Genomic DNA, 20662 nt, shown 5'->3' with positions numbered 1-20662 from the left:
AATGGCCAATACATTCAATTGATTATTCTGATTTTTTTTAATAATGGGAAAAATTTGATGCGATTTTTCCTTATTCCCTCTTCTCCACTTTGGACAAAATGGAGAGGAGAAACACCTGCTCCCATATTTGCTACCCATATATGAAGATGAATAAATTACTTAATCTCTTAATCTCAGGGTTCTCAAATCCAACATGATAATAATTATTTGCACTTTCTACTTTGCAGAATTGTAGTTAAAAAAAAAACCCTACTTTTTAAATCTTAAACCCTTTAAACCTTATTAAAACGAGAGTTATTATTATCTGTTAGAAAGACAACTTGGTGTAATAGATAGAGGGCCAGTCCTAGAATCAGGAGAATAAAGTCCTATAGTCAGGAAAGCCTAAATGTTAAATACTGCTTGTGATATAGGAATATGACCAGGTCACTTAATCTCTCTCTACAAGTTGCAATTTAGGTGCTTTTCTACATCAGAAAGAATTCAGTCCTGGGAATTCCTTATACAGATTCCCTTTCCTCTAATACTGCTATCACCCCCAACCTTCCCATATCTAATTGTTAGCTAAGTAATTATTCGTAATAGAGGTAGAGTAAGCACAAGCCCTCCAGGGCAATAAGGAAACTTCCTAAGAATGAGTTTGCTCTAATTAACAGAAATAAAAGAATTAATTCAAAATTGGCTTAGAGTGTTTTCACAGGCAAAGAAGCATTCTCATGGGTGGAGATAGGGGGGAGGGGGGAGGGAAGAGAGGAGAGGAGAGATTACAGGAGAGAATAAAGGAAACTCCAGACCAGAGGCAGGATGGGCCATGTCAAGCAGGGGAAGTCTAAGAAAATATTGAAAGCCAAGCACATCCTACCCTAAGGCTAGTTATCAAATAGTATAATCATCTTGTTTTAGTGTATTGTCTAAATCTGCATCTTCCCTCTTGCCTACTGATAGGGATATGACCTACTAGGTGAGGAAACTGCCTCTATTAGTGCTCTTTGCAACTTATAGTAAGGGGAAAATGGGGGAGAGAGAGTCAGAGAAGAGGAGGAAGAGGAGAAGAAAGAAGAGGAAGAGAAGGAGGAAGTAGAAGAAGAGGAGGAGGAAGAGAAAAAGAAGGAAGAAGAGGAAGAGGTGGAAAAGGAAGAGGAGTAGGAGAAGGAAAAAAGGAGGAGGAAGTAAAGGAGGAGGAGAAAAAAGAAAAGGAGGAGAAGAGAAGGAAAAGGAAAAAGAGGAGGAGGAAGTAGAGGAAGAGGAGAAGGAAGATAATGATGAGGAGGAAGTAGAGGAGAAGGAAAAAGAAGAAGAGGAAGAGGAGGAAAAAGTAGAGAGGGAAAAAGAGGATGAAATAGAGAAGGAAAAGAAGGAGGAAGAAGAAGAGGAAGACAGGGGTGAGAAGGAGGATAGGTGCCAAGAGGAGGAGGAAGAGGAAGAAGAGAAAGAAGAGGAGGAAGAGCAGGAAGAAGAGGAGAAGGAGGTTAAGAGCTCTCACTAGTGATTTGCCCAGCTTCACACAGTCTGTTCCCGAGGCAGGGCTTGACCTCAGCTCTCATAGAAGCAGGTCTCACTTCCCATCACAGCACCTGCCTCTTTCCCTAATCCAGGAAATGTGCTGTTGTGGTCCGGAGAGCAGAGCAGCAGACCCAGTTCAAGGCATCAGTTCCATAGCTGAAAATTAGGTTGAGTATAGAGATCCTACATCTCTGAACTCAGAGAATGAAGAAATTCAGGAGGCTTGGTGCCTGGAGATGGAGTCAGTGATAGAGAAAGTTTCAAAAAATAATGAAAGATGGTTCTCCTGGCCCTACTACTAGTAGGAGATTGAGGGAAGATTGCTCCTGTGGAAGCCCTGACAGGCCTGAACCCTCTCCCCACAATAGGGAGAGGAGGAGGACGAGGAGGAGGAGGCATTCCCAGGGCAGGGTCTTCCCGATTTTAAAGAAGAGCTGGTGAACAACCTGGGTCAGAAGCAGGGTTGTAGAGGATGGCCAGAATTTGGAGTTCTCGGCCCTGGGACTGAAGGACCAGTCTCCTGAGCCCCATGGTGAAGCTGAAGCCTCCTGTTACAGGGGCCTAAGATCCTGCACAAGGGATGGTGGAGGTAGAATGTGAACTGGAGGCTAGGAGAGTGAATATGATCCCTTCTTTATAGGCAGACACTTAGCTCTAGTCAGAGCTCCATTCCCCCCAATCCTCCACCCTTGGCCTTGAAGGAGTTAGAACATTTCAAACTCCCAAGTTCCACACTAGCTTCTAAGCCATTGTACCCAGTTATGGGAGCTTGCCTTTTTTTGGCCATTTCTGATCCCCTCTCGACCAGAGTGTGTGTACCCCATAGGACCCCTAAGAGAATGCTGGCTCCAGGCCTAAAATTCTTGCTCTCAAGCTGATTCTGGAATTTGCTCACTGGGATCACTGAATGGCAGCCATTATGGCATTCTATAATCCCCTACCTCCCTCTTAGCTAATCAGGAAACACCCTCACTCACAGGACTAGCTTCTTGTGGATACTCTAATGGATAAAGCTCTAGATTCATCCATGTGAGCCTCAATTTCCTTTTCTGTAAAATGGGGGTGATTATACTTCCAGAGCCTGCCTCCACAAATTCCCCCAGGGATCGCCAAATTCTGGGCATCCTTTATAAAATCCCAAGGGTTAATGGGCCACCCACATGACATAAAGTATATGAGTGCTTTGCAGATGTAAAAAATGCTACATTAAAAACTTTTGTTCTTCTTATTGTTCTAATGAACCTAACTCCAAATCTTTCTCCTCCCAAGGTAAGGGAGAGAGAAATCCCATTTCCCAACACCCAGCAGAATCAGAGTAATTCAATCCACCTGAAGTTCACAAAAGACATCTTTGCTTATTCTCTCCCCATCCTACACACAGCCCTCACCCTTGGTCCTGCCCACCTCTCTGACTTCTTTCTCCTCATCCTCAGTCACAGCAAACCTCATGCAGAAGGATTCAGTTATATGATCTAGAGCCCAGAAATCCCATAGCATAAAATTATGATTTATTATCAGTAAGTGTTTGATTTGTATACCATTTTATATGCCTATATACGCAGGGTCACATAAAAATTTCTCGGGAAAAAGGGGTTGCAAATGGAAAAAGTTTAAGAAGCCCTGATCTGAGGTCTCATTTCTATGCTATCCACTTCTGGCAAGAGACTCAAAAGTCTGCTCAGGTTCTCCCTCACTACAGCCATAACATACCCCCCCAATTTCTCTTCTGTTCAGTCCCTGCTCTTTCCTCCCCTTGTGTTTCAAGTAGTACCCTGTCCCCCTTTTGCTGCGCCCCCCTCCTTCATGGTTCTTTCACCAATTGACAATCTCATTCACTAGCCTTGCCCACCCCCATCCCCATCCTTACTCATTAGCCCACCTCACTTTGGCTCCTTTACTCGGGTGTCCCTTACTGGGCTCTAGTTCATCAGTGCCCCTCACCTCCCTGGTGGAGAGCAGTGGTTCCCTTCCATCAGCCTCTCCCCCCAGATCCTCTTCCTGAGGATCACCCCAACTGGCTCCTGCGCTGGCCACCCTCCTGTCCTAGCCTTTTTGCCAGCCCAGCCCCCCTCCTCCCATGGCACCGGCCCCTCCCTCACTGCCTTCTTCACCAGCTTGCCCTTCTATTGGAATGCCCCCTCCACAAACTGACCACTTGTTCTGTGGGTCAGATTCCTAACTCCCCCTGAACTAGCCCTGTCTTCAGGGGCCCCTCATCAGCTTCTCTGCCCTCAGGCCCTCCTTCCTCACCCTCTCCCCGGCCTGCCCTTGCTAGGGGTCACTCACTCTTGCCGCTGGTGAGGTTCTGGTTGTAACTGACTGGGCTGAAGTACTCGAACATGAAGACGGTGATGGCCACCACAGTGAGACACATGACAAACATCATGACCCACACGGCTGGGCTGTAGGGCTCTGAAAGGGAGAAAAGCAGGGCTCAGAGAGGGTCCTCAGAGCAGCCCTAGGTCCGACCCCCTCCCCACCCAAACTCCCTGCCATTGCCACCAGCCACACTCACCCTACACCCCCTGGAGGGAGCAGGGCCCTCCTGCCTTCCTCAGCAGCAACAAGACTGATGTAGGGGAAGCTGGGCCAGGCCAGAGCTCCACCCCAACACGGGGAAGATTGCAGGGATTCCTCCAGGCTCTGAGGAAGGGCTGTGAGGAGGCCCAGAATTCTGAGCAGCCTGGAAGGGTTTTCTCCACTTGAAGCTTTGGGGCAATGTCCCCCCTGGGCCTTCATGCACTTTGATGCTTTCTCCAAAAATAGGTCCCTTCCCCACTACCTTTAAATATCCAAATTGCCCAAATTTAAACACCACACACATACACAAACCTGTATTTGACTTCACAGTGCCCGGAGCTACTGTCCCCTTCCAGCAAAATTTTTCATAGCAAAATTTCTTGAAAGAGTAATCTATTCTCAGTTGCCTCTATTGATCTCTCAAACCCCTTGCAATTTGCCTTATATCAGGATCCCTACCTCTAACCAACTCAATCTGTTCTCTAATTCCAGTGACTTCCTAATCATCAGGTTAAAAAAAAAAAAGCCTTTTCCCCATCCTCCTCTCCTAAATCACTTTGGGACATATATCCCCAAGACATTGTTGCCAACCTTCTCACTCTTGACTCCTCTCTTTGCTACATGTAATCATCTTGGCTCTCCTCCTACCTCTTTGACTGCTCCTTCTGGCTCTGCTAGGAAGACAAACCTCCCTTCTTAGGATTTTCCTCCAGGTACAACCCTGTAACTCAGGGAATCTCCAGTTTTCAACCCTCTGATCATCCCCACCCTCACCCCATTTACAATAAGAAACTGAGGTTCTTCCATTTTCAAAGTATCAACTATCTCAAGGTTAGCTGCATGGCATAGTGCATAGAGCACTGGTCTTAGAATCAAGAAGCCCTGGATTCAAATCCCACTTCAGAATTTATTAGCTGAGTGATCCTGAGTCATTTAGCCTCTCTGTGCCTCAGTTTCCTAATCTGTAAAACCGAGGTATTGGACTCCAAGGCCTCTCTGATTCACATTTTAAGTCTTGATCTCTTTTGGATATCTCCAAATACCTTGAATATCTTCTAGATATTTTCATTTATCATAAAATTAGAGATTTAGAATGGGAAAATATCTTAGAAATTATTTAGTTCAGCCCATTAATTTTACAGATCAGAAAAATGAGGCTTGGGTGACAAAGGTCACTTGGGTAATAGAAATGGTGAGACAGGGTTTGAGCTCAAGTTCTCTGACTTCAGATCCAGATATAACTTCAAACTCTCAATCTGCTGCATTGCAGTCTGTCCAGAAAGTGTAGTCCCCACCCCACAGCCCAAGCCTCCTCCGCACTTTGGTAGACAATTTCATTATTATGAACAAAAGTCATCAGCCAGGGACCAGTCTCTTGTGGATCAGTGTCTGCAAACTTAGTCTAGTCCTTGAATAATAGATGCAAACAGTTCCTCACCAGACTTGAGCTGGAAGCCTTTTCACCTCAGAAGTACCTACCAGAGCTTGTCTTCTCCTGGCATATCTTTCAGAGAATCACCATGTCAATCCAATCCGACCCAACAAGTATTTATTAAGTGCCTGCTGTGCGCAATTAAACAGTCATTGGTAACCTTGCAGAGGGCAGTTTCAGTGAGGTCTAAAGTCATACTGCAAGGGGTTGAGTTAAGAAATTAGAGATAATACCTAAAGGAAACTTTTTTCTAGGAGTTTGCTGGGGAAAGGAAGGAAAAACACAAGATAATAGGATCAGGGGGAAGTCAGATCAAACAAAGGTTTTTTAAAGAATGGGGTGATCTGGGCAGGTTTTTAGGCAGTAGAGAAATCATTCCTGGCCTTGAAGATCTCATTAATTAATCAGAGAGACATTAAAATAAACATAATTAGTAGTAAGAGTTGGGAGCAGGAAGATTAGGTAAAAGGTAATACTTATATTGAGTTTTGAAGGAAACCAATGGTTTTAAGAGGCAGAGGTAAGGAGGGAGCCAGCCAGTGCAAAGGTCTGGTCATGAGAGATGGAGTGCATGTATTGGGAAGAGTAAGAAAGGCAGGTTGGCTAGACTATACTAAGTACGTAGAGGAACAGTGTTCAATAAGGTTGAAAAGGTAAGATATGGCCATTTGTGAAGAACGTTAAATGCCAGAGGAGTCTATATTTAATCAGAAAGATAATAGGGAGCTATTGGAATTTATTGGATAGAGCAGTGACATGGTCACTTTAGTAAAGTGCTTTAGTAAACTCTCTTTGGTAATTATATAGAAGTGAGATTGAAGTAGAGACACTTGAAACAAGGAAATCAATTACAAATCTGTTGAAATAGCCTTTATGCAAAATGAAGAAGGTTCAAATTTGGGTAATGGCTTTTAGATAGAGAGAAAGGGTGGAATTGTTAAGATTTGGCAACTGATTGGATATACCTGAGGCAGCTTAGTGTCCAAGTGCTGGACCTGGAGTTAAGAAGATCTGAGTTCAAATCTTGCCTTAAACATTTGCTGGCTGAGTGAACCTGGAAAAATCACCACCTCTGTCTGCTTCAGTTTTCTCATCTGCAAAATGGGAATAAGAATAGCAGCAACTTTCCAGGACTCTAAAATGAGATGCAATCTTAAAGGGTCTACATAAATGATAGTTAATGTAGTGTGAGGGTGAAGATGTGGGTGAGGGTGAGGAGTTGAAAATGAAATTAAGATTGTAAACCTGAGAGACTAAAAGTAGTATTGTCAACAGAAATAAGGAAGTTTGGAAGACTTGGTGAGTTTAGGAGGAAAGATAATGAATTTTGTTTTTGACATGGTGAGTTGATATGACCAATAAGCAGCTGTTCAAATCATTGTTCAAGAGACAGATTAGGACTAGATATATAAATCTGAGCCTCCTTGGCATAGATAGAACCTAGTGACAGCACCAAGAGAGAAGGCATAAAAACAGAGACATGGGGTATACTGACAGTTAAGGGTCCTGGCATGGTTAACAACACAGCAGAGGAAACAGGAAGATTTGTTCTGTCTGGCACCAGAGGTCAATGAGTAGAAGTCGCCAAAAGGTATATTTAATTCAGAAGCCTGACTTGGTTTCCTCCTCAAGAAAAACTCCCCAACAAGTGAGCTGCTCAAAAGTGAAAGCTTTAGCAGAAGTTTCATGCCCACTTGTCTGTTGGATCATTGTGGAAATTCCTTTCAGAAATGGGTAGCACTAAATGGCCACTAAGGATCGGGGCGGGGGGGGGGGTTTGTGTGAGTTTTGTGTTTGTTATCACCTTCCACAATGCTGAGCCCTCGATCAAGGTTTAATAAATGATGGTTAAAGGAATGATTGTGGACTGAATGAATAAATGAAAGCTGTTGTTGTTGTTGTTCTATTCAATCAACCTAACAAGCATTTATTAGGTATATACTATGGACAGAGCACCACAAAAATTAATGACAATGATCACATTTTTATAGAACTTTAAAACTTATAAGATACTTTTCTCACAACAACCCTGTGAAGTAGGCGCAGCAAACCTTACTCATCCCACTTGATAGGTAAGGAAACTGAAGCACAGAGAATTATAAATGATATATCCATGATAACGTTAAGGACTAAGGTTTGAACTCATCAGGATTTGTTTGGTTTTTTTAACCTGATGACAGGTGGTTTTCCCACTACAAGCTGCCCTCAAGGAGTTTAGTCCAATAACAAGACATCACACAAACACCTATATAAGTGTATAGCTAGCTAGAGTACATAATAAATGTACTAGATGTACTACCAGAACACATTTTATAGAGTCTGAGTAGGAAAAGTACATTTCTAACCTAAGAGGAACAAAGAAGGCTTTTAAGAAGGAAGTGGAGTTGGAATTGAGTTTTAAGAGATGGGTAGGAGCGCATTAGGTCAAGAGAGGGAGGAGGAATATTCCAGGCACAGGGAAGAAAGCTTGAACAAAAGTGTGGAGAAAGGCAAGCACAAGGTGATCTGGAAACAGAAATCAATTCAATTTGGCTGGACTGTCAAGCTCAGGAGGGGAGAGAAGATTGGAAAGTTGGGATGATGCCAGGTTGCGGAGGGATGAGGTGAAGGATACCAGCCCGGGGACTCTGAACATAAGTGAGCAAGTGGTAAGGAGCCGTGAGAAGTTTGGAGCAGAAGAGCGATGCGGTCAGATTTACGTGTAACGGGGGGCCGCCTTAGAGCACTCAATATGCTCTGCCTGGTAACCACTCATGGGAAAGGCAGGTAGGCTTGCTTTCAGGAGGATATTCAGAGTATTCAAAGATTTCCCATTCCCTGTTAGTGACAAAGAAAGGACCTTTGGACTGCCTAATTAATAGATCCGACTATAGATGCAGGCTGGAAGGTCTGATGGAGATCGAGCTCTCCCCCCTGGTGATCAGCACTGCAAGAGCTTCCACCAAACCTCCCAGTGGGGAGAGCAGCAGCGGGCTGGGCACTGCGGAAGCTCATCTCCCTGCCAGGCCGCCGTGCAGCTGCCAGCACGTGCCATCTCTTTTCTGCCAGCTCAGCGGGGTCTCTCCTCTCCCAGTCCTAGGTAAATGAGTCTCGGGGATCAAACGGACCTGAGGATCTCTGGGAGGCTGATAGAGCCACAAAGGACCACTGCTGGAGTCTACGGCAGAGGCAGTCAGCAAGCCAGGGCCCTGATGATCTGCCACTTCGGGAAACAGTCAGGTCACTCTGCGCACTCCAGTTACAGGAAGGGCCCTCTGCTATCCGTTCCAGGGAACAAGCTCACCCACCCTCCACACGGCAGGTACAGCGGGCGGCACCTGCTCTAAGAATAGCAGCAAGAAAAGAATTCAGAAATCCATAAGGGGCCCCTCAAAGGGGGGCCCTTCCTGTGACTCAGAGCCTGCATAGGTGTCCTGACGGTTCTCAGACCTGGCTAGTCTCCTGTAACATTTGCATAAGCGGTGTTGGTCTGTCTGTGACATGAAGGATGGATTGCAGCAGGGAGGGAGGCTCTTCAGTCTCTCCCATTTCCAAAAGGTTTGATAACTTGAGTATGCCAGATGCCTGAGATTGACTTTGCCCTCTTTATGATTTCTCCTGATCTACCTGGGGAGACAGCCGTGTCCTCCTGATCTCTAGAAACTCGACTGCCTGATGGCAGGCAGGGGTTCTGTCCACTCTGTTCTGTTTGACCCCAGCAGACAAGATTCTAAAGGCCTCCAGAAGCCATGGGAAGAAGGGCCCTCAAGGACCTAGTTGGACCCTGGCCTGCTCTGAGAAGGGTATTCAGCCCTGGGAATAGGGGAGGAGGAAAGGAACCTGAGCAGTTGAGAAAAGGGCTCAATCTCCCCTTACCATCACCATCGCTCAGAGACAGTAAAGTTACAGAATAACAGCTAGAAAGGACCTCAAAGATCCTTTGTTCCAAGGGTTACTGTTCTTTTTGTGGCAGTCTGGGGAAGGTGATGGACCCATTCCCAGAAAAAAAAAAAGGTTTCTGACTAATTTAGGGAAATGCTAAATTTCAGTTAGAAATTAGTGAAAATAAAGATATGAGATGCTTTTTTCCATCCAACTTCATAGATCCCTGAAATGTATTTACAGACTCCCATGCTAAGAACTCCTGCATCTAGCCCAACTCCCTAATTTTACAGGACCCAGAGAATTAAGGTGACTTGAGGCAAGGCCACACAAATACAAGTATCAAGATCAGAACTCAAGCTCTGGTTCCAACGCCAGTGTCCTTTATCCCGTGCCATGATGAGGGTCATCAGCTGGACCATGTCCCTCCCCCAGCTCTAATCCCACCCTGAGCACCCAAATGGCAGCCCTGATTCCCTCCCTCCCCACTCCTAGCTCACCCAGGAAGGCAGAGGGCGAGACGGTGCCATTGCTCCGGGCCACCATGACGCTGATGCCCGTCTCCACGAAGGGCACGGAGAAGTCAACAATCTCCGAGCGCTCCTCGTTGATGGTCAGGGAGCCGATGGCCATGTCTGCCCGCTTGTAGTACACCTGGGAGAGGGGAGTGGTGAAGGGAAGGATCCAGGCACCCGATGCTTGCCCTCACAGACCCAGCTCACCTCACTTGTATCCTCATCCCCATCCCAATAGTTTGGTCTAAAGCGTTCCCTCAAAAAATCTTCAGTAAAATGAGGAGCAAGCTAGGAAGAAATCACAATGACACACGAGAGATCTGCCGCCCAGCCCAGCCTCCGCCACTCAGGCTCCATCCCTGACCCTAGAAAACAGGATTAAAGGGCTTCCAAAAGTCATGGGGATTTCAAGGGTCTGGAAGGGCCTTTGAATTACTCATTAGGCAATAAGAATTAATAACAATAACATATATAGATAGTGCCCACTGTATGCTAGATATAATGCCAGCCATATAGCTCACTTAACCCTCATAGATTAAATGGTAGGTAGGTACTAGGAGGTACCTGGGAAGTAGGTACTGTTATTTACCCCATTTTACAGCTGAGGAAACTGAGGCCAACAAAAGTTACATGATTTGCCCAGCGTCACAGAGCTAATCTGAGGTTGGGTTATAAGGAGTTGACAATGGTTTTGAGCTGAGAAAAGACATGGGCAGGTCTGTGCATCTGAAGAACATGGATCAGAGGGAGGAAACGTATCCACAAAACTTTTTTTATAATAGTAAGCATTCAATAAAAAGAACCATGAAATTGAAGTGAGCTGACTGTGCCAGGGATGTGCCAGGGGACCTCGCATCAAGGGCTACAGTTAAGGCCTTACCTACCTCACCGATCATGCCGTTCCAGATGCCCCGCACCTTCTTGCCATGTTTGCCATTGGTCACCAGGTACAGGTCATAGGAGAACTTGACCCCCTTGGCCAGCTTCTTCAGGATGTCGATGCAAAAGCCCTTGCAACACAGTTTGGTGTAGGAGTCCCCAGAGCCATCGCTGCTGCCATCCCCCAGCACAGACCCAGCCAGAAGGTCAGCCCCATTCTCTGAGTCAGGCCCTTCTCCCCCACTCCCCACCAGCCCTGCCACCCAGCAATTATCCCAGCAATTTAGCTCAGAAAAGCTCATGAGCGTGTACGAATACTCTCTCTCTCTCTGTCTCTCCTCTCTCTCTCTCTCTGTCTCTCTTTTTCTCTCTCTCTCTCTCTGTCTCTCTCTCTCTCTCTTTCTCTCTCTCTCTTTTCTCTTTGTCTCTCTCTTCTCTCTTCTCTCTCTCTCTCTCTCTCTCTCTCTCTCTCTCTCTCTCTCTCTCTCTCTCTCTCTCTTCTCTCTCTCTCTCTCTCTCTCTCTCTCTCTCTCTCTCTCTCTCTCTCTCTCTCTCTCTCTCTCCCCTCCTTTATGAAATGGAATAAGACAAAAATGGTAACACAGAGTCATAAGAGAATAGACCATCAAATACCCTTTTGGTGAAGTTGTAAATTGAATCATACTAGAAAAGTTACTAAAATGTACATACCCTTTGACCCATCACTAGACAAATACCCAAGAGAAAGTTCCCATATAACCAAGATATTTATAGCTGCGGTTTTTTGTTTTTGTTTTTTTTGGTTAGTACTTAGAGAACTGGAAAGAAATGGATGATCATCATTTGGGAGATGGCTGATTAAAATGTGATATATTAATTTAATAGAAAATTAAAGAAATGATGAATGTGAAGAATTTAGAGAAATTTTGGAAGTGTTAAAATAACCAATGCTGAAAATAATTGGATCCATGAGAAATAATCTACATAATGACCCTAATAATGTAAGAGAAACATCATTGGTAAACATCAGCTCCCTGATCAATCGAAGTGACCAATCATGACTTCAGAGAACTGTTATAGGTCAAGGATGCCTCCCATGAGACAGAAACATGAGGCTCTATTGATGCAGAATGAGGTGTATACTGTTACACATGGCTAATGGGAAGCAGCATCTGAGAATATTCAGAAATAACAGCAATGTACAAAAGTGGAAACAATAAAATATTTAAAAAATAAAGTAAATGAAGGTGTTACCCTAGATGAGTTCTAACTTTCCTTCCAATTTAAGATTCCTTCACTATGGAGACAGACTCTTTCTCTCTGTCTCTGTCTCTGTCTGTCTCTGTCTCTGTCTCTGTGTCTCTCTGTCTCTCTCTGTCTCTGTCTCTGTCTATCTCTGTCTCTCTCTCTCTCTCTCTCTCACACACACACACACACACACCCTCCCCTAGGGAAGAAGCATGGAGTGCAGGAGGTTGGGTCATCCCTCCATCTCCACAGAGCCCATGTTTTTGTACTTTGTTCTCAAAGTATGCAAGTGAATTGGATTTAAGTGAAGAAGAATTGTCTGCCAAATTCCTTCCTGAGTATGTGGATCTCTCTGTTTTCATTTTCTCTGGGGTAGATGTAACAGGCAGGGCCAAAGTTCTACTAGGAGGTCAGTGTCAAACTCTTAAATCCAGAGAATAAGGTCTGGTCTTTCTTTGAAATTATCCTCATGCACCCAAAACTTTCTTCTGAACCAACCCCTTCCTTTCCCTGTTTAAGGCACCTCTGGACCTCAGGGAAAGGGATAAACACAAGAGTCAGGGGGAAGGTCTGAGGGACACAGGCTCAGGTATAAACAGCCCTGCCAGAGTGAGGGTAGGAGCTTGTTTCAGGGAACACTGGGGAGAAGGGAGGATAGAGAAGGGAAAAGACCACCACCATCCCTAATCTTGACCTTCCAGTGACTTCACAAGGGGTGTCTTCTGATCAGAATCATAAGTTTTATGATTCTTATTTATGATTTAGAATGCTAAAAGAGGAAGGTCTTTAGAGGTCATGTAGTTCCCATGATTCTCCTCCTCCCCCCCAATCTCAGTTTATAGATGTGATGTGTTCAAGGTCATTCAATGAGTTAGGAGAGCCGAGTCAGCAGTAGAATTTTGGCCTCCATCCTTGCTGTCTTAGTGGTCATCCCAGTGTACCTGGGTAGATCCATCCTACTAGAAGAAGCCCATACAGTGCTTTGCTCCCCAAAGTAGTATGGAGCATGCAGTTTGAGCATTTGGGTTCATCCGATCTTGGTCTTTTGAAAACTCTGGGTGGGAGGGCTCCATGGCCCTCTGGGAGAAAGGGAGAATCCCCTCCCTGCCCATGAGTACACCCCCCGACACACACATACACCCCCACGGACCTGCCAAATCTGTTGGTATGGTTGCTCTGTTTCCGGCAGGGCACAGTGTTGGGAATGCATCCACCTGTGCTAGAGTCAGGACTCTCCACGATGACAAAGGGCCGCTCCTCCAGGGTGGCCACCGTCAGGTGCCGGTTGTCCACCACTGGCTGCAGGTAGGCGCCATACCTGGGCCACACAGGGTACTTCATGTGAATGATGCCCTGCTCCCAGCGCCCTACCTGTGACAGAACAAGAATCAGGATGGAAGACTTCCTACACCAGCCCCTGGAAGGTACTCAGGCCATTCTCCCGAGAGAAGGAGAAAGGAATTCCCCCAGGAGTTCAGACCATTGGGCTGGTGTCCCAGGGACATGGCACACCTGGATTGTCCCCCTCCAGATCAGGACAGACGGGATAAGTTCCCCCAGGGCCAAAGGAGCACTCTCACTCGCTCCTAGTAGGACCTTGGCCCTGCCTGTTGCATCTACCCCAGATAAAATGAAAACAGAGATCCACATTCTGAGGAAGTTGAAAGGGGAGAGTGTTTGTTCAGTTGAAATCAGGCAGGGGGAGAAAGCTAAAACTGTGGGAGGGGATTATGAGAAAGACCCCAATTATGGCCTACTGAGGGTAGTATGCAGAAATTCTATACTAACTAAATAGTTATGGGATATCTAAAAGGTAAGTGGAAACTAAGAAAATTCTCAAAACTAGAAAAGCAGAACTGAAGATAAGGCTAACCCCCAAATTAGCTTAGTCCTGTTAGGTCAAAGAAGCCAGAGGTTAGGGCAGGGGAAGGAGGGAGGGGTGCAGAGGAAGCCTGGAGGTCCCAGCCTCTCCCTTGCCCTTCTCACCATCTCCCAGAGTCTATGCCGGTTGAGTGAGATCACCACCATGGTGGGCCGCACCAAGTACCCGCCAGCACTGAAGGAGAAATCTCGCTGCTCCCAGGTCACATTCAGCAGGTGCCTGGCAGGGGGAGGGAAGGATCAGCTCATAGAGTGAGCTTCTGCCGAAGCAGAAGTCCATTTATCCATTCTACCTCCTGATCTGCCTGTGGTAGATCCTTTTTTGTGGGTGAAAGTCCTGCCACTCTCTTCCCATTACAGGACCCCTACTTGGGACTTCATCTCTTCTCTTTGCTTTTGAGCCTCCTCATCTCCCAGAACTTTTAGTGAGCATGGATTCCTGACTTAGTGTCCAAAAACCTAAAATGGTGGGCAAAGCCTATTAAAAGAAAGTCTGCTAGGAACTTGATTCAGTTTAAGGAGAATCAAGTTCCTAGTAAATTTTCTTTTAATAGGCTTTGCCCATTAATTGTAGGCATCATGGGTAAGGCACTGTAGATACAAACTGTGTGTGTGTGGGGAATGAAATAGTCCCTTGCAATATGCTAAATGAAGAAAGTTTCTTGTTTAAATGTAAAATCCTACCTTTGGTTTCAAAAAAATCAACTACAGAAGGGTAGAAGTTGGAGCAATGGCTAGAAAGAATCAGAAAAATCTCTTGAAAGAAAGGCAATCTAGCCTTAATATTTCCTCTGCTTCAATATTAATAAATGGTCATAAACCTCCATGTAGGTCTAACAGACTCCTCATTCCATTTGTGGACAGCTCTAATGGGAAGCTTCTCTATGACATGGAGTCCAAATCTTTCTTTCAGCAGCTTCTATTCATCTCTCTCTTACCTACTTCTTCCTTTGAAGGCCAAGGAGAGCAAATCTCACCTGTCTTCCACTTGATAGTCCTTTGAATACTTATAGTTTTTCTCTTTAGGGTTCAGCCTTTCCAGTTTCTGCTATTGATCTTCATATGGTACGGTCTCAAAGAGACATGAGCAGCTAGGTGGGACAGTGGATAGAGCACCACACCTGGAGACCTGAGTTCAAATTTGACTTAACCTTATTGACCTCAGTTTCCTCATCTGTAAAATGGGCTGGAGAAGGAAATGACAAATCTCTCCAGTATTCTGGCCAAGAAAACCTCAAATGGGGTCATGAAAAGTCAGACAAGACTGAAATGAATGAACAACAAAGAAACACGATCTGCCTACCACACTTCAGCTTTTCAGCCAAGGAAACGGTAGCCAAGGCTGGTGAGAGAACTAGACACCATGCCATATTGGATTTGGAGGAACTCAGCATGATTGGCCCAGGGGAAAAAGCGCTCTAACAGGATAGGATAGTTCTCTTCAGGTATTTGAGGGGCTGATCACAAGAGGGATTGAACTCGGAATGGGATAGAAACATCAGAGGCAAATTTTGGCTTAATGTAAATTAGAAAGACTTCTTAACAATCTCACCTGCCTGAGAGAACGCAGGGCCCTCTCTAGACATCTTGAAGAGTAGACTAGATGCCCTTCTAACCCTACGTCCTGAGATGCTGACTCTAGAAGGGCCCAATTAGTCGGCTTTTGAAGGCGGGTCAGCTCTCATGAATATTAGAGATATTAGGGGACTCAAAAGCAGAGTTCAGAAAAGTGGGGTGGGGAGCTAGAAAGAGTCCTGAGCAGACGCAAATGAGATGCAAACATGCAAATGAGCCCTAATTCTGAGAATTCCTCGGCGCCCTTCTCCACCCGCTCCTTTTAGCTTTGTGCCGCTCACCGGTAGAAGGCTTCTGCGGCAGGGCTGGCGGGTTCGGCCGGGGCGGAGCAGTCCCGAGCAGGCGCCGGCAGGTCTCCGTGGTAGCGCAGGTAGCCGTGGGCCCCCAGGGCCACGATGGCCACCCCATCCCGGACCTTCTGCCGCAGGCTGAGGCGCCAGCTCTCCGTCACCACGCTGATGAGGCCCACGGGGAAGACGGAGGGCGGCGCGTCGGTGCTGCCCAGCGCCAGGCTGGGGACCACCCACACGTAGCCCGGCCCCACCAGCCCTTCCTCCTCGGCCACGGCGAACAGGTACTCGGCCTCCTCCCGAGAGCAGTACGCCACCAGCACCTGGGCGTCGAGCTGGCGCAGCAGGCGCTGCACGCGGGAGCTGGGGCTGCCGGGGCTCAGCTCCAGCGTCAGGATGTCCTGCAGCTCCCAGCCCAGGTAGCTGGCCTCCGTGAACGAGCGGATGCCCTCCAGGAACACGGCGTAGCCCGGGTGGAAGCTGGTGATGACCGCGAAGGAGCTCCAGTCATACTCCTCTAAGACCTTGAAGATCACCTGGATCTGCTGCTCAATGGACACCCCCAGCTGCAGGAAGGATGAGCCAGGCTCCTGCCAGGAGGAGACAGGGAGCTGGGGCGGAGCTGCTCCGCTCCCAAACCCGGGGCCACCCTTTCTCTCTGGCCAGCCTTGGGATTAGAGGTGGGACTAGGAACTGGTTCCCTGGGACAGACAGAGCTAGGAGGGGATACCAGTCCAGAGAGGCGCCCAGAATGGGGACGTCGGCCTGCCTTCTGTCTCTCCCTCACGCCTACCAATCCAGCTAGTCTGTGACCCACGATCTGACCTCTTCATCCTCTCAGAGTTTGTCTCCTCCTGCAGGGACGCAGCCAGCCATGGACTACGGGGGATAGCACTGGACATCCGGAGATCTAGTTCTTCTCCCCTAGCCATGCACTAGTGAGGGCCTGTCTTTCCTTCCTGCCTCTTCACCACACATCCCCCTCCAATTCTCACAGCCTTCTCTAGTTGAGAAATAGTGGACACAAAGCTAATCAAGCCCGGACAGACAGCATACTAATTAATCTTACTGGAAAAATGCATTGATGGGAGATGTGGGGATATGTGTTCAATGGAAAGATTTGGGATAAAAGTTGTTTCCAAGACTCAGCAAGGGATATTGGGCTAGTTCTGTCTGTATGAGAACCCAAAAGGTAGAAAGAGATGCTTATTATCCAAATACAGTGAAGAAAGAAATGGCAAATGTGATGAATGCAGAGAAGCATGGAAAGATCCACATAAATGGATGCAGAATGAAGTAAGTAGTCAAGAAAAAAACACATAAATTATAACAATAACAATGTAAATGGAAAGAACAGCCATAGCACCCAAAAAAACAAATGTAGAGAACATCCTAGTTACTAGATGTTCTCTACACCCAAAAGTGAATGTTGACAAATTATTTTTTAAAATACACAAACATGACCCAAAAGAAGAGTTATGAGAGGATCCTCACAGGCCATGTCCTCAAAGAGATGGGAGGTCCACAGGTCCTGCACATTACACGTTTTTCAGATATTTTCAAGGCATTGATTGGCTTTGCCAATTTTTTATCTTTTTTTTTCTTTAAAAATATCATCTGTTATATAGAATGGCTCACAGAAAGAGGGACACTAGGTGAAAAATGATGACATCAAAACCCAAAAGACATTAATTTTTTTTTAAGAAAAATAAGAATATGGTGAAGTAAATTCAGTTTGCCAGGACTGGTAACCATCCTTATTCCTGCTTATGGAATGGAGAAGTCATTGGAACCTTGCTATTCTTGCCCAATCTCCACCATCTGCCTTCCATTTGTCCTCCAAACCCTTCATTTTCCCCAATCCCAATTCCCTCTCCTCCAGATTTCTCCTCCTACCTTTAACATACAACTTCAGTTTCCCAGCTTCCATGCCTGTGACTCCTATCCAGCCCCAACCCACCCTAGATTTCTCAACCTGCTGCCCTTCTAATCCCACCCATCTTATTCCCACTATTAGCAAGCAAAGGTGAGAGGGCAGGAGAGAATCCCAAGATACCTTTGGAGTAAGGACCACAGCCGAGCCTCCACTGATGCTGATGATGGGCACGTGGGTCTGGGAGGAGATGAAGTCAAGAATCTGCGCCACAGCCTCAGTGCCCACGTTGTCCTCAAAGACTATGCCATGGACACGGGCAGAGCCCAGGAGCCCACAGAGCTGGGTGAGAAGGGTGCTGGGGTTGGTGTTGTTGACCACCACAGTGATTGGCTGGATCTCCAGGGGCAGGTCCAGGAAGTTCTGGGGGGTGAGGCGGGCCCGGGCCAGGGTCTGAGCCTGAGCCTGCAATGGGGGTGCTGAGCTGGCAAACACCACAGCTACTGTCACCACTTGTTTCCCCCGGCCAGGCCCCACCCCTGCCCAGGTGCCTAGGAGGGTGGTCAGCAGGAGGGCCAGTCCCAAGACTTTACCCATGTCCACTGGAGAGGTCCTGTAGAGATACAAAAACAGAGACAGAGACAGACAGAGGCAGGGAGAGATGGAGGGACAAGGAGGAAAAGAAGCAGACACATCCAGAGAGACAGAGACACATAAAGGAATAGAAAGAAAGAGACACATATTCAGAGAGAAAAAGAGACAGAAAGACAAAGCCAAGAGGAGACCATAAGAGAAAGACACAGGAGACAAGAGTCAGAGACATTCAGGCAGAGACACAGAGGCACAGGATAGATAGAGACATAGAGATAGAAATATAGATAGAGAAAGGAAGGAGGGAAAGAGGAAAAGACACACACACCTCCAAAAAGGACAAGGAGAAAGTGGGTGGGGAAAAGATGGTGCAAAGACAGACAAGGAGACAAAATGTCAGGCATGGTTCCAGAGGAGATTAAGATCAAGATGGGGGTTGGGTGGGGCAAGGGACACAGGAACGATGGGTAGGTGCTGAAAGGAGAGAAATCTAGGCAGGACTGCAAGAGCCACGACACACCAGGAAAAGCCCCTGAACTGTTGACTCAGTGTGTGTCTGACCTAGCATGAGGTTTACCCATCATTATACACAGAATGCTGATATATTCCTAGTGAATATTAAAGGTCCTTTAATTAATGTCCTACCCAGTGCAGAAATCCATTCCAGGCTGACCATCCTAGATGCTCCTGTTAAAATACAGTGACAGAAAGCTCATGACCTCACAAGGTAGGTCTTTTATTTTTTGGATGGCTCTCTTATTAAGGTGGTACAGTGTATAGAGCATCGGGCCTAGAACCAGGAAGGATCATCTTTTATAGGTTCAAATCTGGCCTCTGACACTTATTAGCTGTGTGACTCTAGACAAGTCATTTAACTCTAATTGCTTCCCTTTCCTCATCTGTAAAAGGAACTGGCGAAAGAAATGGAAAACTACTCTGGTGTCTTGGCCAAGAAAACCCCAAAATGAGGTCATGAAGGGTTGAACATAACTGAAATGATTCCCTAACCAAAAAAAAGGCCTTTTAGACAGTAGAAATCCATCCTAGGTTCTAAGTCTTCCCTATAGCACATATAGAATACATCTAGATGTGCTTCTATATAATCTCTCTTTATATAATGGAAATCATCTCTTGTGTTCCCTTTAGCCAATGTGGTCATTGACATCTAACCTGTGAGGCATCTCTTTGTAATTATAGCTACCCTTTCTATAAGGATGTCATCTCATTTGGTCTCCACAACAAATCATAGTTATTATTGTTATTCTATTTTACAAACAAGGAAGCTGAGGTTGAGGCAGGTAATGGGATTTACTAAGGCCTAGCTAGTAGGTGTCTAAGGGAATATTTGAATTTTAGACCTCCTGACTCTAAGCCCAATATAATTACCAAATGTGCCACTTAGTTGCCTGTGAAGCCTATAAGGAGTTTTATAGTAGATTCATGAAAATCCTCAAGATTCTTATTATAATTAATTATAACCTAATTTACTTCTTTTTTCCCTCAGTCTGATTTCTTTCAGACCTATGCCTCTGGCTGCTTAACTGAAACGAAATCTTATTAGAAGGACCAGGGACCAGAGAAACAAGCCTAATCTAAGGGTGAATAAAGGAACAAAATGACAATTTTTTGAGCCCCTAAAACTCACAATTTAAATGGATCCCTGAATTGTAAACTATAGCTGTCTCCCAAGCAAAACTGTGACATAATCCAAAGTGATCTTGGTGGCATTGCTAGTTAATAGAGCACTAGGCTTAAAGTCAAGAAGACAGAAATTCAAATTCTACCTCAGACACTAACTGTGTGACCCTTCGCAAGTCACTTAATCTCTGTCTCAGTTTTGTCATTTGTAAATCTGTAAAAGGGTTGGATTTTACTGGTCTTCTGACTCTAAATGTATGATTCTATAATCCTATGAATTTCACCAGTCTATGCCCTGCTCAAAGTAAGGGTTTAATAAATGTTTATTCACAGATGACTGACCATTCTTAACTTCCCTTTATTGAACTCTCACTCTCTCAGCAATACTCTTACCCATACCTCAATTCCCTGAGGCTCTTATTCTTTCTAAAATATTGTTTTCAGAAAAAGACTTGAATCTCAGTTACACTAAAGTGGAGCTAAGTTTTATTTTTAAGTTTAAAGTTTTGTGCCTCCTAGGGTACTGGTATTTTAATTACAATCAAAATTTTAAACTGAAGGAATAATGGTCCCATTGATGGCTTCAAGCATCAATGTAAGCTGAGCAAGGGGAAAATTGCTTTGGGGAGCCTGGAAGTTAGTGAAAGGAACAGGCAGATCTCTTTCTCTTTGATTCTGTTCTCTCCTCTTTCTCTCTCTCTGTCTCAGTCTATCTCTCTGTCTCTGTCTCTCTTCTCCCTTTCCTCCCTTCTTCCCTCTCTCTCTCTCCCTCTTGATACATTAGTAAGCATTATATTTCTCATATTAGCCAATCTCAAAAGACTCTCCAAGACTGCCCCCCCCACTCTTCCTCCATTTTATTCCTCACTTTTACCTT

General features: G+C 45.7%; 1 protein-coding gene across 2 annotated transcripts in view; it reads right to left on the bottom strand.

Annotated features, from left to right (window-relative positions):
* Window positions 1–20662, bottom strand: part of GRIN2C (glutamate ionotropic receptor NMDA type subunit 2C) — a 29345-nt gene that overhangs the window by 5396 nt on the left and 3287 nt on the right. The window contains exons 2-8 of one of the 2 annotated variants that reach the window (XM_051995157.1): window positions 17740–18169; window positions 15675–16273; window positions 13924–14038; window positions 13088–13308; window positions 10716–10881; window positions 9817–9970; window positions 3790–3915 (exon numbers count right to left, since the gene is read on the bottom strand). In XM_051995157.1, coding sequence (XP_051851117.1) covers window positions 3790–3915; window positions 9817–9970; window positions 10716–10881; window positions 13088–13308; window positions 13924–14038; window positions 15675–16273; window positions 17740–18169 — 1811 coding nt within the window. Of the gene's footprint in view, window positions 1–3789; window positions 3916–9816; window positions 9971–10715; window positions 10882–13087; window positions 13309–13923; window positions 14039–15674; window positions 16274–17739; window positions 18877–20662 lie in introns of those variants that run through there. The other variant, XM_051995156.1, reaches the window with a different exon arrangement.

Source organism: Antechinus flavipes, chromosome 4 (genome assembly GCF_016432865.1).
Source record: "Antechinus flavipes isolate AdamAnt ecotype Samford, QLD, Australia chromosome 4, AdamAnt_v2, whole genome shotgun sequence".
Taxonomy (NCBI): Eukaryota; Metazoa; Chordata; class Mammalia; order Dasyuromorphia; family Dasyuridae; genus Antechinus; species Antechinus flavipes.
Note: the sequence above shows the minus strand (reverse complement) of the source record. Positions and strands in the feature narration are given on the sequence as shown.